Genomic DNA, 17,887 nt, shown 5'->3' on the forward strand with positions numbered 1-17,887 from the left:
TCAAAGCCAGGCACTGTTCTAGGTGCTGGGAAGAATCTAGCAGACAAAATCTCCTGCCTTCATGCAGCTTTTGCATATATATGTATATACATATGCCCATATGTAATAAATCTTATTATATGTGGCATTTAAATTTTATAGAAATGGGTCAGATCATACTGCAATTTGCTTTTCAGTCAATTTTATGTTTTTATGCCAATACCTGAGAGCTGTTTTGTTAATCTTAACTGTATAATATTCCAAACACACTGCAATTTATCTATTCTTCTGTTGTAAAATGTTTGGGTTGTTTTCTTTTTTTTTTGCTGTTTCAAACAGTGCTGCAGTGAGTTTGCCTTTCTGCATGTGTCCTCATGCCCATGTGTGAGTTTCTCTGGGAAGGAGTGTGGAAAGGGCCGTACTGGCTTGTAGGCACTCAGCATACTCAGCTTTACTGGACATCACCTTGCGGCCTCTAAAGTGTTCTAATGGACACTTCTTGATCAGATCGTCCAGCTTTCTTGTAGCAGAGGTGGGGCCTAGAGGGGTGAGACAAGCACAAGCCAGTTTTGATAGGTGGGACAGCACAGGGTGAGAGCCAGGGCAGATAGGGTGAGAGCCAAGGGGCCACCACAGCCGGGGGTGGGAGTCAGAGAGTTGGGAGAGGTGGGTGGGCTTGTGAGGCCCAGGGAGGTACAGAATGCCCCGGCACTCACTTTGGGGTTTAGTCCAGGTGGCTCTGCTTACACAGTGACCAAGTAGGTGGGAAGCAGTCAGAGGGCTGGCCTGAATTCTACCCCTGGTGCAGCACCGAGAGCCTCATCTGGAGTGGGCTCTGCCCCAGTTGCTATGTGCCCCTGGGCAACGCACTGCTCCTCTCTGGCCTCCATCTCCTCTCTCCAAGTCCAGCTTAGGCCAGGAGGTCTCTGAGGTCCCAACCGCCCCCATGTGCTCAAATGTTTTTGGCAAGTGGCTGCTGTGGCTTTCTGCCCTGGCCCTGTAGGCAGAGGCACTGGCTTGGCGGGCAGCAGCTCGCAGCTGGCACATTGCGCTGGGTGCTTGCCTGCGGGCTGGACAGCTGGCCTGTGGAGTGAGGGACTTGCCAAGGGGGATACAGGAGGGCCTAGGGGGCCATGGGAAGCCCCAGACTCCTTCATGCCTCCTCTATTCTTATGATCCTGTGCCTGGAGCTGGGGGCGTTGGAGGGTTCTGGCTTCTGTCCAGAAGTAGGGAGTGAGCTTGTTCCTCACTATGAGGGTTTAATTTGATCATATTTACTATCAGTATGGACTCATGGATTCTTATTTTATCCAATAGAGAGACTGGGGGCCTAAAAGGAGTAGGGTGTGATGAAGTGCCCTGTCCTTGGTGGAAAGGTTTGAAGTGGGTGGGTGTTCCAGGAGAATGTTAACCATTGTCCTCACAGTGATGGAGCTGTGGCCACAGGGGCTGGACACGGGAGGGCTGACAGGCTTGGTGTGTGACTTGGGGTCTTTCCAGGAGTGGGGGTGCTGCAGGAGATGGAGATTAACAGAGATCCAGTGACCCGGGCTTCCCTTCCTCTGCCCTAGAGAGGCTTTGGACCTAGGCCCAGATTGCCGTCCCACTTACCAGCTGTGCGAGCTCTATCAGGTAATTGAGTACTTCTGAGCCTCAGTTTCCTCATCTGTAAGATAGGGCTGTTAGCACCCTGCCCCCAGGTTGTGTGAGGATTCATTGAGTGCCAGGCATGAAGTGGGTGCCTAGTAAATGCTGGTCCCTCCGAAGCCACTTCCAGTCCTCTCCAGCTGTGGAAAGGGGCCAGGAGGGCGACTGGAGCAGATGCTGTGCCACTTAATTACTGTCATCCCTGGAGAGCCCCTGCGGAGCCGCCCTTTATGCCCTGCTCCGGGGTACCCTGAGCAGCCATGCTGACTAAGTGGCCCTGTGGGCACCTGGTTTCTTACACTGGAGGCAGTGATATCTATGGGTACTTACCCCAGGGCAGGTGCTGTACCCAGACATGCCTATGTTCCTGGGTTCCAGGTATCCCCTTGACTCCATACCCTACCCCTTTTCCACATGACTTTGGTCTTGACACAATGAGTGGGCTGAAGGGGTGGCAGCAGGAGAAAAATGGTCTGTGGTCAAACTCCTTCTCTGTCTCTCTCTGTGTGATCTTGGGGAAGCCATTTAACCTCTCTGTGCCTCAGTTTCCTCATCTATACATTGGAGCTGTGTTGATTATTCTGACCTCAGATGAGTGGATCCATGTAACATCTGCAGAATAATATTCAACATGGATTAGATGCTCCATAATGTTCACCAGTATCACTGAGCTCTGCATAATGCCCCCCAAACTCACTTCTAGTCCTCCCCTCCTCTTGAGGTTGTAAGAAAGTCACATCTGGCTCAGACCATGCTTTCATCTCAAGTGCCTTGTGACTCACTCATATTCAGAACTGTGGTCACCTAATGCTTTCTTTACCTACAAAATGAAATATGTAAGATATGCCCTGGGGTGTCAGGTGGGGCCATCCCATGGAACCTCTTAGGGGAGCATTGCCCCAAAAGGTTACTTAACCTGAGTTTTTCTCTGTTGGAGAACAATTAGCTCCCATCTCTGCCTCCCTACCCTTTGCCCCTGGTCTTTCTCCTTTCTGGAGCCAAGTGGCCCACCCTCACCCCTGTCCAGCCTCCTCCTCTTGTCCATCTGTCTCCCCAGATGGGGGAGAAACGTTGCAATTGGCCCACTTTCTAACTGGAAAGGAACCATATGGAGGGTTTAGTTGGAGCTGAGTGTCTGCCCAGCTGCCATTAGTGCAGGGCCAGTGCTGTGAGTAGTGGACTGAGTCTGCTTGGCTCTCCCTGTGACCTGGGACTGGAGTTTTCCCCAAGGACCCTTGCTCCTTCTCTCCTTCTCTTTTTCCCTCCTTCCACATGAGTTCCTGGTGACCATACTCTTTTCCAGAGCTTGGGAGTTCTGAGTGTCTTAGGAGAGATATGAGGAGCTTGGCTTGCCTGGAAAAGGCAGAAAGTAAGGGAGGTGGGTGCTCATCAGCTGAGAGCTGAGGGCCATGACTCCCTTGCCTGCTGCAGAAGAGCAAGGGGTCCGCTTCCTGGGGACAGGGATGTGAGAGTGTGTGTGTTGTGTGGCCCCAGGCCTAGCAGGCACCTGGCACAGAGCAGCTCCGCTTTTAGCGCATGTATCTTGTTCTCCCCAGAGTGCTCCCCACATCTGGCTGCTTATGCCTCCTCCCTATAAGAGTCAACTCAGGGTCACTGCCTTTGAGCAGACTTCCCTGGCTGCCAGCTATGCCCATGGGTAGAGGCTCCTTCTTGGGTGGAGCTGGGTGTTGGTACCTTTCCCCATAGGGTTGGTAGATGGGTTGCGTCCCCTGCACTGTGAGCCCTTTCCAGCCCAGGCCCCAACACAGAGGTGCATGGAGCCTGTGCAGAAGCCTCAAGTGGCCCCAGTCTAGACCAAGAGGTCATTTGGAGGCCCAGGGGTGCACAGCCAAGGTGGATGGTTTGAGGCATTTGCTGGGCCCCCAAAGAGTCCTGTTTGAGGTGGAGCTGGGCTGAGACCCTTGGGCAGAAAGTAAGGGAGGTAGGTGCTCATCAGCTGAGAGCTGAGGGCCATGACTCCCTTGCCTGCTGCAGAAGAGCAAGGGGTCCGCTTCCTGGGGACAGGGATGTGAGAGTGTGTGTGTTGTGTGGCCCCAGGCCTAGCAGGCACCTGGCACAGAGCAGCTCCGCTTCCAGCGCATGTACCTTGTTCTTCCCACAGTGCTTCCCACATCTGGCTGCTTATGCCTCCTCCCTGTAAGACTCAGCTCAGGGTAACTGCCTTTGAGCAGCTTTCCCTGGCTGCCAGCTATGCCCATGGGTAGAGACTCCTCCTTGGGTGGAGCTGGGTGTTGGTACCTTTCCCCATGGGGTTGGTGGATGGGTTGTGTCCCCTGCACTGTGAGCCCTTTCCAGCCCAGGCCCCAACACAGAGGTGCATGGAGCCTATGCAGAAGCCTCAAGTGGCCCCAGTCTAGACCAAGAGGTCATTTGGAGGCCCAGGGGTGCACAGCCAAGGTGGATGGTTTGAGGCATTTGCTGGGCCCCCAAAGAGTCCTGTTTGAGGTGGAGCTGGGCTGAGACCCTTGAGTGGGACTCAGAGGAGGGTGACGGTCTTAATAAAGGGTTTGGCTTCATTAAGAATAATCCCTCATGCTTTTCTATCAACTGAGCCTGACTCTGCCGCCAGGGGCCCTGGGGGTCTTATTCCCTGGAGGGGAATACCCTTTTGCACCCCAGTAGGGCAGGGACCTGTGTGCCTTGGGGCAAGCCACTTCCATTCTATGAGCCCCGATTTCCTTTTCTGTCAAATGCAGTTGATGATGAACAGTGGTCTACAAATGCTTTTGTACCGGGAGATCAGGGGAGAGACACGTCTGAGGCTGGGAGCTGGCTGGATGAAGCATAAAGGGCTTCCAGAGTTTCTGTGAGCCGCACAGCCTGGGTGTGAGTCCAGCTCCATGATGTATTGACTGCATCCTGATGCTTCTGCAGGCTTGGCACTGGGCTTCTTGCAGAGGAGTGAGCTTGGGAGGCAGGCTGGCCCTGGTTCCCCTCCCCTAGGACCCAGCCATTGTAGGTAATGGGCCAGAGAAGAAGTGAGAGGAGGGCTCCAAAGCCCCCTGAATCAGCACTCCTTCAGTCACTCCACCTGAAGTATTCTTGTCAGAATGGCCTTCCTGGGCTCTCTGGAGCTCCCCGCTGGGAATCTGCTCACAAATAAGATGGGAAGAGGCTGAGGCGTCAAGGTATCTTGGCAGGCCAAGGAGGGAGCCAGAGAGCCTATACACGAGGGGCCTGCGAGTGAGTGCCCGGAAAGGAACCTGGGAAGACCTGGACAATAACTGTAGCTGGGTTTGCAGCATCGCTGCCCAGGATGTGTGAGTGCCAGTCAGCAGCCATGTGCCCTGCACTTTCCAAGGGGCCTGTTGATGAGCACGGGGCCTGGAGACAAGAATCCTGGGAGATATGTGTATGTGGGTGTGGGGGGGCACTAATGGCCCAGGGTGAGCAGTTGGCTCTCATTCTTAGATTTACTCCTCTAAAACACCTTATGAGGTGGTTACAATGAAAATAATCAATGTTTACTAAGTCCTAATTATGTGCCAGAAATTATTGTGTTTATATACATTAACTCACTTAGCTTTATAACAACTCTATGAAGTAGGTAGCATTATTATCTTCGCTTTATAGATGATGTATTTGAGGCACAGAGAGGTTCAATAAACAGCCTGAGGTCACACAGAAGTAAGTAGCAGAGGCAAGGTTTGAACCCAGGCAGGCTGGCTTCTAAATACGATGCTATACTGCCTGTGTTGCTAGCAGCCTATTTTATATATAGGGAAAGTGAGGCACAGAGAACTTAAGTGACATGTCTAGGATCACCCGGCTGGTAAGTGGTGGAACCAAAATTTGCACTGTGGCTGTGTCTCAGGGGCTAGGAGTCAGGCTGGGGACCTTGGGCAGCCCCCCGCCTTGTTCTCTTGGAGGGAGTATTTGTTGGTGGGTAAACAGGAAGAGAGACTTGTGCTCCCCTGACTGCCCCAGGCTGACCAGTGCCCTTCTTGCAGGGAGCGTGTGTATCGCCCAGTCAGTGAAGATACCACGGGAGCCGAAGGCAGGGGAGTTTGACAAGATCATCCGGCGCCTCCTAGAGACCTCCAATGCCAGGGCCGTCATCATCTTTGCCAATGAGGATGACATCAGGTGAGGGTAGGGGTAGCGGGGCAGGGGCTGGGGGCCAGGGATCCCTGCTGGTGACCTTCCTAAACAAGTCTGATCCCATCCTGGGATCCAGAGGGGTGGGGTAGGCAATGAATGTGGGGCTGGAACACTCCTCAGATGGGGTGCAGGCTACTGCTCGTGGGTACCCCTCCCCTCCCCCTCCATCTCCCTGTGTCCTGCATCCATTCTTGGGAAGTGGGTACTTTAATGGGGAGGCTAAAGCTCTGGGCTTGGTGCCTTAGCTTCTCATCCTGCTCTCCCTCCTACTAGCTCTGTGACCCCAGGCAAATTTTTCAACCTCTCTGGGCCTCTTTTCTGCTTAAAAAAAAAGGGCCTAATGATGCCTGCCTGATAGTGTTTGAGAGTTTAATGCATGAACGTGCATAAAGTGCTTAGAGCAGTCTGGTATAGCATACAGTAGGCACCTAATGCATATTGGCCAACTCTCAGTACCTCTTCCTGCCTTTTCCCTTGTTACCACCTCTTTTCTTTAGTGAGCTCAGAATAGTGGGAAGGTGCCTCAGCTGTGGTGCTAGTCCTGGCTTGGGCACACACTCACTGTGGGCTGTATTGTCCCCTTCCTGGGCTTCAGTTTCTGCATCTGCAGACTGGGAGCAGGTTGATTCTGGGTGGTAGGACCATGCAGTGCAGAATCCCTGGGCCAGCTCAAGTCTCTGCACATCTGCCCCTGGGTCCTGAGTCACAGGTCAGAAACAAGATGCCTTTAGAAGATGACCCCCAAGCGCCTATCCTAACTTCCTTCCTTTCTTCCTGCCTTTTCCCTTGTTACCACCTGTCTGAGACTGGATGTCAGGGCCAAGATGGGCCAGGCCTCTGTGATTCCCAGTCTCAGGGGAAATACAGCTCTGGTTCAGAGTCCGGTGGGGAAAGCGCACGCCTGCATTTGCAGAGGGTGAGATAGCAGATGTGGTCTTCCCCAGGCTTCGCCCTTAGATAGCTGGTCTGAGCAGGCAAAGCTGCTGTGCCCTCAGGCCTTCCCTGCCTACTGGCCCTGCCTCCATGCAGTTCCCTCCTGCATTGCTGACCAGTGTCCACTTTGGGTCCCATCCTTTCCAATACTTTTTTCCCACTTGGTAAAGAGCCCATCCTGGACTCTTAAATTGCAGCAAAACAGATTTCCCCCAGGAGACATTGCTTGGTTCCTGCAGGGATGGAGGGAGAAGTTCTGGAAGATCATGAAGACCTCAAAAGATGAAAGGACCAGTTCTAAAGGAGGTGTCTCAGGCAGTGAAAGACCGGGGAGGGGAGTCTTCAGAGTCTATTTGACTCCTCTGAGCTGAGCTCAGAGGTTGCTCCCTACCCCTTCAGTGCTTATGGGTCCCCTAATTCTGTCTCTGGAGGTTCCTGTTGCCTATAGCTCAGCCAGCTCCTGGGATGGGGGGGGGGGGCCCTTCTGAGCACTCTTTTTCCTCACTGCAGTCTCTATTCCCTGTACTCCCGCCTCCCATACCTACCCCAAAGCCCACACTTGTCTGGTCCCACACCCCATCCAGGTATGCCCCCCACCCCAGGCTTCCTGCTCAGCTCAGATAGACCCTGGGAAGGGAAGATGAAGACTCTAGGCCATATGTCCCAGAAAAGAGGCCCCTGGAGGAGGGAGAAGGGCCTTAGAGTGACTTGGAGTGGCTGTAGGAAGTGTGGTGGGAGGTGGGGGCATTTCCAGAAATCCACATGCATTTCCAGAAGCAAACAGAAGTAAAAATAAACCCAGGTGACTTTGCAGGGATAGAGGCTTGGTCATTTCTGGCCAGCAGGATGCAAGTGGGTATTAATAGGGCTATGGGTGTGGGTTCTGAGAGCAGCCCTACATTCGGTGAGTATGTCCTGGGGGGGCTGCAGCAAGTTTGGGAGTCAGGACATGGTGGAGGGAAGGTGAGGGCTCTGGGGCCTGGAAACAGGTTTCTCCCTGGCGGCCCTAGGCTGTCCTCCCCCGTGGGTAGCCTCCTGTACAGGGCCAGCAGCCACCCCAATTCTTGGAGTTGTATCTTGGCCCTCACTCATGGGAGGGGTCTGGTCAATTTCTAGTATCCTAGCCTCTCACTTGCTGAGTGATCTTGAGCAAGTTGCTCGCCTCCTCTGTGATCCAGTCTCATCCCGTGAAAGGAGCTAGGTTGGGGGAATTCTACCTGGTCCTTCCTGTTTTTCTCCTCCTTGAAGATGTCTTTGAAGGGCCAATTAGTTCATACATCTGTTAACCATTGACTGAGTAACTTCTGGGGTCTCAGCTCTGTGCTGGACTCTAGGGTTCCTGATTTGATTAAGACCACTGCCACAGTAGAGGGCGAGCACCCGGCTGCCCCATACCCTTATACCCATCCAGGAGGGTGTGGGGAGCAGCTCTTTGAAGGACTTGGACTTTTGGCACAGGAGAAAGTTGGGTGAGGAGGACACTGCTGGCAGGGGAGCAATAAGTACATAGGGATAAGGGTGTAGAGGTGTGTGTGTGCGCACGCGCACGTGCGTGTGTGTGCGTGGGGGGGTGTATAAATGTGAAAAGGGACTATTAGATGTGGGTGTGGGTTTAGGGTGAAGGTGGCCTGAACCTGAGAGGACAGGTGTTGGGCAGATGTAGTTCTGGAAGCCTGGGCCAGGACATGGGACAGGTACGGAACTAGGGAAACAGGTGTGGTTTTTGCAAGGACAGATGTGGCCCTAGGGGACAGGAGTGGGTCTGGGGGAAAACATAGGCCTGTAGGTAGGCATGGACCCAGGGGACAGGCAGAGGCTTGGGGTACATGAGTGGTATGGGCGAGAGGGGTAGCTGTGGGTCTGTGGGCAGGTGTGGGTGAGGGGCAGAGGGAACCATGGTGGGGGACAGGCATGGGTGCTGGGGCACCTGGACTCATGCGGGGCAGGGGTAAGGGATCTAGGCATAGCCTGGGGCACAAGCATGGGCTGTGAAGGGGAGAGGTGTGTGCGTGTGGGGGTGGCGATCAGCCAAGGGCTCAGGAGCAGGTGTGGCCAGCATGAGGGCAGTTGCATGGGCAGACACGGCTGGGCTGGGCTGGTGTGTATTCCCACAGGCGCGTGCTGGAGGCAGCACGGAAGGCCAACCAGACAGGCCACTTCTTCTGGATGGGCTCAGACAGCTGGGGTTCCAAGATCGCACCTGTGCTGCACCTGGAGGAGGTGGCTGAGGGCGCTGTCACTATCCTCCCCAAGAGGATGTCTGTCCGAGGTAGGCCCAGCAGGCCCAGACGGTGCACTCACCGCTCCCACTTACCACCACTGTCAGCGTCATCCCTAACTGTCCCCTCTACAATCCCCCTGCCACTTCCTTCCTCTCCCACTCCTCATTTTCCCACAGCCTGTCTATCTTCTTCCTTGGCTCACGGCCTCTTTGTGCTGGTCTGAGAGGCCTTTCTGGCCACACTCAACCCAGCAGGATGTGAATCCAGATTCAGGACTTTTCTTCCTCTCTTCTCAGATGTTTCTGGGTGTGGGAGACATGTGGCACATACAAGAGGCTCATTTATCAAGGACTGTCCTTCATCTCATATACTCCCATCCCTTCTCCACCTGTGACAAGGCCCTTGTCCTGCTGGGAGGGAGTCCTTTGCTGGAAGGGGCTGGGAGCTGCCAGCCGGCTACAAGAAAAGGGTGCTGTGCCAGGGGCAGGGAACTCCCTGCAGAGCCTGCCTGGGTCCGGGAGGCCCTGGGTAGTATTGGGATTGGGCCTGCGCTGCTCAGCAACCTTTCTTCTTGGGACAGAACCCACGGTCACCCTGGGCAGGAATAGACTGCTCTGGCCAGAACCTTACTGTGAGTGAGGTGTGAAGTTCCCGTTAATGGCTCAATGTGCCAGAGACCTCACTGTCCTCACCAAAGGGGAGGTAGGCTCCCAGGGCCTTCTCCCCTGCTCTCACTCCATTCACCAAATTTTCTAAGAGACCAAGGCCTGAGCAGAGGAGAGACTTGCTCAAGGTCACACAGCAGCATCCTCTATTCACCTTGAAGCAGAGGGAACACAGGCAGCATTTTCCACACCACCCCTCTCAGCCTCAAGCCATAATAAACACAAAATAATAACTATGGCTGTGTATCTACAAATGCCAGGCCCCTTACAGATGTCTCGGTTAGTCTTCTCAGCAACCACGTGAGACACTTTTATCCACCTTTAGTAGGTGAATACATTGAGGCTCGGAGAGATTAAGTGACATATAGTGGCTATTAAGTGACAGAGCTGGGATTTGAACCTAGGACTTGCCTGACAAATCCTTTTTCTATCTGGGACATTAAAGAAGCCTTTAGAGCAGTGATTCTCATTTGGGGGTGCTTTTGACCCTGAAGGGACATTTAGCAACGTCTGGAGACATTTTTGGTTGTCGCAATTGGGGAATTAGCTACTGGCATCTAGTGGGGAGAGGCCAGGGATGTTGACAGCCTCCCTCAACTAAGATTGATGGGGTCCAAAGTGTCAGTAGTGCTAAGGTTGAGAAACCCTGCTCTAGGCCAGTTCTCCATCAATGCCAACATTTCTCCTACAGCTCTGACAGACAGTCATTGAGTGTCCATTGGACCCTGCCATAGCCAGGAAGCTTACCACTTGGTGTGGGCCCCACTGAACTTTCAGGTCTTCTGGCCTGTCCCAAGTAGCTGAATCAACTGCGCCCATTACACGAAACAGTCATCGATGCAGAAGGGGCACCGGGAGGAGAGAGAGGGCATTATTCACCCTCCAGCCTGCCCACCCTGGGACTGTTTTCTGGGCTTAGAGCAGAGTTGGTGAGTCCCCAGGAGCATATCGAAGAGGAGGCTGCATCTGTTAGTGATAGGGGGGTTCTGGACTTGAAGGGAGAAGATCCGGGTCCTGGTCTTGCTGTGTGTGACCTGGGTCATCCCTATCCTCTCTGGTGTGGGCTCCTCTTCAGAACCAGAGAGCTCAGATGCTTCCATGCTTGGGCACCCCCCTACAACCTCTCTCACTCTAATCTCAGGACCTCCAGGTGGCTTATTCTGAAAGAGGCCTGATATTAGCATTTTGGTAGTTAAAATGTGGCAGAAACATGCTCATTGTGTACTTCTTTTCCATAAAGGCAGCAGTTGTAAGATTATACATGCTCCCCCTGGGACTTAATACAGCTCTTTTCATTTTGAATGAAATAAAACGCTCCACATTTTGTTTTTTTCCACCGGGGCCCTGGATCAGAGGCTGTGCTCTTCCCTCCCTCCCTCCCTCTGCCTGGGGCCATCTCTAAGCCTGAGGGAAGGCGGAAGGACTGGGGACAGGTTGGAGAAGGGGGTTCATGAGGACCTGACGTCCTGGTTCCCTGCCAGGCTTCGACCGCTACTTCTCCAGCCGTACGCTGGACAACAACCGGCGCAACATCTGGTTTGCCGAGTTCTGGGAGGACAACTTCCATTGCAAGCTGAGCCGCCACGCGCTCAAGAAGGGCAGCCACGTCAAGAAATGCACCAGTGAGCACGCGCGCGCCGCCGCCGGGGCCCAGAACGTGGCCTTAGGGGGCGGGGCCAGAATAAGCCCTAAGTGGGTGGGGCTGTGGGGGAAAAGGCTGCAAGCTGAGTAAGGGGCGCCTAAGGCAGATACTGCGGGGGTAAGAGTCCTCAGCGGCCCAGGCAACCAGGCGAGGAGGTGGGCCCCCACCCTGGAGCGGGGTTGTTTGCCTTGAGGGGGTGGGGCCCGAGGAGACCAGGGCCAATCAGAGTTAGACCCTGAGAAGCCTTGGGGGTGAGAGGGCTTATGATGGTAGAAGCCTCTGTGGTCTCTCCGAGGATAAGCAAATGATGACGCTGCTGACTGGGGGAAGTGGCTCCTGTGTCTCGGCAGAGGTGCCATCTGGTCTGTGGCTACCTTGGGTTTCATCTGGAGCCCACAGAACTGAGCTGACCCCAGCAGTCCTGTGTCTAGTCTTAATGCTCCGGGGTCTGAGCACTTTGCAGAAACCGTCTCTAACCCCTCCACATTCCCTCAGTCACTCAGCAAACACCAGTTGGACTCCCAGGGCTAGCCTGGCTCTGTTCTAAGCATGGTGGATAGACCAGTGAATGAGAGTCAAAAGTGTCTTGGAGTTTTTATCCTAATGGGGAGACCAACAATGAACAAGATCAATAAGTAAATATAGAATATGTCAAAGGAAAATGTGCAGTAGAAGCAAATAAAACAGATAAGAAAGAAGAGGGCCTTCTTGCAAAGGTAACGTTTGAGCAGAGTCCTGAAAAGGACAGGGAATGAGCCATGGGAGTACAGAACAATGAGTCCATTTTACAGGTAGAAAAACAGATTTAGGGAAGGTAAGTAAAGGGACCTGAGTTTCACAGACGGAAGATGGTAGAGCAGAATTCGAACTCGGATTTGAGCTCTAGGCCTTCAGCCCCCTTTGGTTGCCAGCATGGTATGTCGACATTTGGATGTATTTGGATGTGGGTCCTAATGTGCTCTTGGTCTGGGCAGCTTTGCAGAAGGACCTGGCCTCAGTGACATTGGGAGGGCCCTGGGTGTCCCTCAACTTGAGAGGCGCCTATGCAAGATGATGGACTTCCTTTTATATCCTCCTGGACTGACTCGTGCAGCTGGGGCAGAGGGCCAGATGACCAAGGGGCCACTGAAGGGGCTGCAGGGACATGTTGCATGAATCATTGTCAGTGGGTTGGTCCACTAGGACCAGGGAGGAGGGAGCATGATGAGGTGGGTGGGGAGCATGATGCCCTCTGGTGATGAGGGCACACTGGGAATCGTGGCCACTTAGTACTGTGGGTATCCCCTAGGGGCCCAGGCAAGTTCTTGTGTAGGAGTAGGTGGCAGTATGTGTGTGTGTGTGTGTGTGTGTGTGTGTGTGTAAGCTTGTATGTTGATAGTGTGTGTATGAGTCAGTATGTAAGGGAGAAGGGGGGTGTGTGCATGTGTCTTATGTGAGGGATTATGTTCCTGGGTGAGCTAATAACCATAAATGCCACCGTTTATTGTGTATCTGCTATGTTCCAGACACTTTGAAGACATTATCTCATTTCACTCTTACAACAGCTCTAGGGACTTTTATGACCCCCCCATATTATGGAGGAAGATATGGAGAGTCAGAGAGGCTAAGCAACTTGCCTAAGGCTTCACAGCAGAGTCTTCATCAGGCAGTAACCACAGCAGAGGTGCAAGTAGGCCAAACATGTCTGGGTGTGGGAGGCTGAGCCCTCATGGGTAGGGTGACTGTGCATCTTGTTCATTTCTTTTCTCCTGGCACAATTATTGAGAGCATCCCCCATCATTCTCAAAAGCGCCCAAGTGGGGATGGAAAATTGTATGGTTAACTTGATTATAGGTCATCAGATGTGGCTTGGGGATGAGGATTAGTGAGACTGGAAGTGGGGCAAGATGGATAAATGGTCTAGCCTGCCAAGGATACGGGGCTCTCTGGAGTCACTTCTTGGTCTGGGAGGGACAGTTGGGGAGCAGGCCTTGGTCAGTCCATGTAGGCTCTGTCCAGACTCAGGTCAGGATTTGCAAACATCTCCCAACTGGGCAGGTGAACCAGGGAGGGGGCACCTCTCTAGCAGCCTTCAGGGAGGTGTGGGGGAAGCAGGACCAGAGCAGGATTCAGAAGAGTGTAGTGCTTCACCGTGAGCCTGAGGCAGGCTCCATGGCCTCTCTGTGCCTTTGCTTTCTCACCTGGGTAATGGGATTGATGGTGAGCCAGACCAGAGGGTGTCTCAGGACAAGTGAGAAAGTGTTAATGGAGGTCCTTTATGAATTGTAAAATGGTGGTTCTCGAGCCCGACTGTGCATTGGAATCACCTGGGAACTTTTAAAATGATATCAAGGCCCTACCTCCAGACCCACTGAACCGAACCTCAAAGGTGGGGCCTCGGCTGTGGTATTTTTTTTAAAGCTCCCCAAATGATTTTATGTGTATTTAGGGCTAGGAAACTTGGGTGGGAACAGAGGTTCCCGAGCCTTGTTCACATTCAATCATCTGGGGACCTTTTAAAACTACTGATGCCTGACTCCCACCTCCAGACATTCTGATTGAATTGGTACTGGATGCAACCTGAGCATCAGGATTTATTTTAAAGTGCCCCAGGTGGTTCTATTGTGCAGCAAAGTTTGGGTGACTCAGAGGGAGAGGTGAGTGATGGGAAGGAGGATAGCATGAACCCCAGGCACAAGCAAAGGGGCAGAAGCTGGGGCGAACAGAGCTGCAGTGAGGAATGGAAGGACAGCACCTCGTAGCTAACCTAGATTCTTCTTGCTGCACCTGAAACCCCAGCAGAGGCTAGTAAGAGTGCTTGTGTGGCCCCAAATCAGGTGCGGTGAGTCCAGTGAGCCCGTTCATCTCTGAGTGAAGCGAGGAGTGGAGGAGCTGCTGAGTCCTGCTGTGGGTCCTGCCCTAGTTTGAGTTGAGCTAGTCCTTTGGGAGAATGTTTTAGGCCAGGAGGACTGGTGTGACACCCCTGGAGTGCTGGCTCTGGACTGGGCACCAGAAAGGGGGCAGGGGAAGGACTCTTCCCTGGGTCTGAATCTGACTCTGCCTCCTCCCTGCTGTGTGACCTTGGACAAGTTATTTAACCTCTCTGAGTCTCAGAACCTCGTCTGTAGAACAAGGAAGACAGTACTCATCTCAACGGGTTGTTGTGAGGGTTGGAGAAAATGTGTGTAAAGAGGCTGGGTGAAAAACGATGCCTAGGAGAGGTGTTGATGAAATGGTTGTCGTTGTTGATATAGAGAGTGAGTGGGAGAGGTGGGATTTATAGGCATTTGAGTAATTTAACAGCTCAAGTCTGTTGGTACTGACTCTGTCAGCTATAGGATCCAAGATCCTGAGGGTGAATGTTCTAGGCTGTCACAGGTGTTGCACCCATTTATGGAATAGGAGACTGAGGCAGTTTGTGAACATCACAGCACTGGAGACTTGGCAGAGTTGGAGTCACCCCCAGGCAACCCTGTCTCCAGAGCTGGTGCCCTGCTGCTCCTGCTTCCTTCTCTCTCACTCCCCTGGGCCCCTCTCTCTTCCCCTCAGCCAGCTCTGTATTTTCCATCTACCCCCACTCTGTCTCCAGAGCCCGGCTTTCCACTCATCTCTTCTAAGATACCTGCGCCATCCACACTGGCGGCTGTGGATTGGCCCACTCTGGTCCGCTCAATGCTAATGGATTCAATAGTCAGCCTCTGCCTGCGTCAGCCCTACAGGCCCTGCCTGGCCTGCCCAAGATTTCACAGTGAACACTCCTGTGCTGCCCGTCCTTTGCTCTGCCAAATCCATTGTCTGCCATCCCAGGTCAACGGATCGGTCCAGTGGCCTTCTGAGAGGATGGAAAGGACCTTCTCATTCTGGGGTATAATGCTTGGGAAGGTTTGATACATCCTTCAAGGCTGCCTTCAGTTGAATTCCTTCCAAGACAAGGATTTGAGAGCAAGTAGTTTATTCGGGAGGGGATCCCAGGAAACACTGGTAGAGGAGGGAAGGCAGCCATAAAGGATGGGGTACCAAGCAGGTTGCCACTGAACAAGCTGGAGTTTTACTCTCCTGGGGCTGTGGGGACAGAGGATCATGCCTTTCAGTCATCCCACTGGAGGTGCCAGAGCGGGAGCTGGGGAATGTGTATACCATTTTCCAGTTCCCATCAATCATTGGTGGCTCTCCTGGAGCGCATTAATTCCTCAGCACCTCCAGCCTGCCAGATGCCTGGGCAATGAGGGCTTCTGTGACCAGAGAAAGTTCAGAAGAGTATCAAAAGCTGGCAGTTGGAGATTGGGCTGGTGTGTCTTGAAATGGTAAGGGTGAGGGGGTATGGGTGAGCAGATTGGGTGTGAATGCTGGTGCTCCCACCTCCTAGCCTGTGGCCTCAGGCAGTTCACGTCACCTCCTGAGGCCCTAGTGTCTTCATCTGTAAAATGGGAGTCATTTTACTCACTCCTATCCCCCAGAGCCCTGTCCCTAGCAGAGCTGCTTCCCTTACAGTTTCCTGGAGAAGGGATGGAGGTGATCTGCAGGAAGCACTTGCAGATGGCCTGTGGATCACTCCACACCCAAATAAGATAGGGGTCACTGAGTGGGCCTCTCTGCAGCTGCGTACCTCCTCTTCTCCTGGCTCCCTCCCTAGGAGCCTACAGAGCAGGGTTTGGGAATTAAAGCTGTAAACAAGGCAGATGTGGCATCCGTCTTTTTGACAGCACTGCCAGCCAAGTGATGGGTGAGTGGAGGAAGGCCCAGTTTATGAGGAAATAGGAGAAATTTACTGCTTGCTGTTCCTGGGGGCCAGGAGCTCTGAGAGGGAGGGCGGCTGCATGGCAGCTGGGATTGTGTGGGAAGATGCCGATTACCCAGCCTGTGCTGATAGTGACAACAACGACAACAGCTAATATTTATATAGCATTTATTGCTTGTCAAGCTCTGTGCTTTGCATTTAATTCTCATAGCAACCCATTTTACAGATGAGAAAACCAAGACATAGGTTAAAGAGTTGCCCAAAGTCACAAGGTAATTCGTAGTGGAACCGAGATTCGAATCCAGGCTTTTTAGCTCCAGAGATGTTTTGCCTCAGGCCAGCTGATGTCCCAGCCCCTCTTGGCTGTTCCAGCCTGGCTTTGAAGGACCTTCCCAACTCCACATTCCCAAAAGGAACCAAGGAAGCCTCCTTCCTGGAGAAAAGAAGGAAGACCGATATTTGGAAGTACCTACTATGTGCCAGGCTGTGCCACCCATTAGAGGAACTCACATTTGCTCAAGCCATCAGCCATATTGTGGCCAGGGGGATCCTGGGCCCTTCCCTCAATGCTGCTTCTCACTTGTTCAGCTAGCATTTACTAAGGGGCTGACTTTGTGTCCAGTCTTTTGCTGGGATCTGGAGCTGTCCCTGCAGGTGGGAGACAAGATGGCCTTGCAGACAAGGTGGTACTTGATGGTGTGCTCCCAGCAGTTAGAAAAGTTGGCCTCCAGAAATGACCTAACGAGAGGTCAGAAGTCCTCACTGAGTAGGTGATACTTGAGCAAAGACCTAACAGCAACGAGAAGGGAAGCATGTGGAGACCTGGGGAAGAGCATACCAGACAGACGGCACAGCTTGTGCAAAAGCCCCAAGGTAGGCTCATACCTGGCAGGTCTGGGGAGCAGTGAGAAAACCCATGTGGCTGAAGCTGAGCAAGCAACAGGTAGACGAGGTCAGAGAGGGAGTGTGGGGGTGGTGCAGATCGCGTGGGCCTTGTAGACAGTTTGTAAGGATTTAGTCTTTTATGCAGAATGAGACAAGGCCGTTGCAGGGCTTGAAAGAGGATTGACGGGATCCGATTTATGTTCTAACAGGCCCACTCTGGCTGCTGCCCAGAGAGGAGAGAGGGGTGCAGGTAGAATGGGAGGCTAGTGCTATAGCCCAGGTGGGAGGTGATGGGAGCCTGGAGCAGGGTGGTGGCCGTGGTGGAGGTGGTGAAAGGGGGTCAGATTTCTATAAGTTTTGCTGTGCAGCCAGAGTTTACTGAAGTGAGATTTGAGATGAGAGAAAGATGACGGAAAATCAAGGATGACTCCAAGGTTCTTGGCCATGAACTGAGATGGAGGTTGTGGGTGGGGTGGGAATGTCAGGCTGGAGAGGAAAGTTAGGAGTTCAGTTTAGGACCTGGAGAGTGAGATGTCTGTGGGTGTCCTTGTGGTGTGTGGGGTGAGACCTGGAGTTAGGGGAGAGGTCCTGCTAGTTCTATAACTTGGGGAGTTGTCAGCATATGGATGGGACTGACTGGGAGCACAAGGGAGTGAATATGATTAGAGGTCTCTGAGGACTAAGCTCTGGACACTGGAATGTCAAGGGGGTGGGGAGAGGCGCTGGCACAGGAGCTGAGCAGGAGCTGCCATGCAGGTGGCGGGGGGACCTGAGCTGGGGTCCTGGAGTGAAGAGAGTGCATCCGGGCGGAGGGAGTGACCGACACCCTCACATGCTATTGAGGGGTCCAGTGAGATGAGAGCTGAAAATAGATCACCTGGCCTTAGCAACCTGGAATTTTCTTGGAGAGGAGGGTGTAAAACCTGAATTGGAGTTGATCAGAAGGTAAGCAGAAGAGAGAAGTTGACTGTGAGTCAAGATAACTTTTTTGAGCAGTTTCATGGATTGGAGTTGATCAGGAGGTAAGCAGAAGAGAGAAGTTGACTGTGAGTCGAGATAACTTTTTTGAGCAGTT

At 53.0% G+C, this 17,887-nt stretch overlaps 1 protein-coding gene across 2 annotated transcripts in view; it reads left to right on the forward strand.

Annotated features, from left to right (window-relative positions):
* Positions 1 to 17,887, forward strand: part of GRM4 (glutamate metabotropic receptor 4) — a 108,527-nt gene that overhangs the window by 64,033 nt on the left and 26,607 nt on the right. The window contains exons 3-5 of one of the 2 annotated variants that reach the window (XM_006907361.2): positions 5,598 to 5,733; positions 8,796 to 8,950; positions 11,050 to 11,190. In XM_006907361.2, coding sequence (XP_006907423.1) covers positions 5,598 to 5,733; positions 8,796 to 8,950; positions 11,050 to 11,190 — 432 coding nt within the window. The remainder of the gene's footprint in view (positions 1 to 5,597; positions 5,734 to 8,795; positions 8,951 to 11,049; positions 11,191 to 17,887) is intronic. The other variant, XM_006907362.3, reaches the window with a different exon arrangement.

This window comes from Pteropus alecto, unplaced genomic scaffold (assembly GCF_000325575.1).
Source record: "Pteropus alecto unplaced genomic scaffold, ASM32557v1 scaffold202, whole genome shotgun sequence".
Classification (NCBI taxonomy): Eukaryota; Metazoa; Chordata; class Mammalia; order Chiroptera; family Pteropodidae; genus Pteropus; species Pteropus alecto.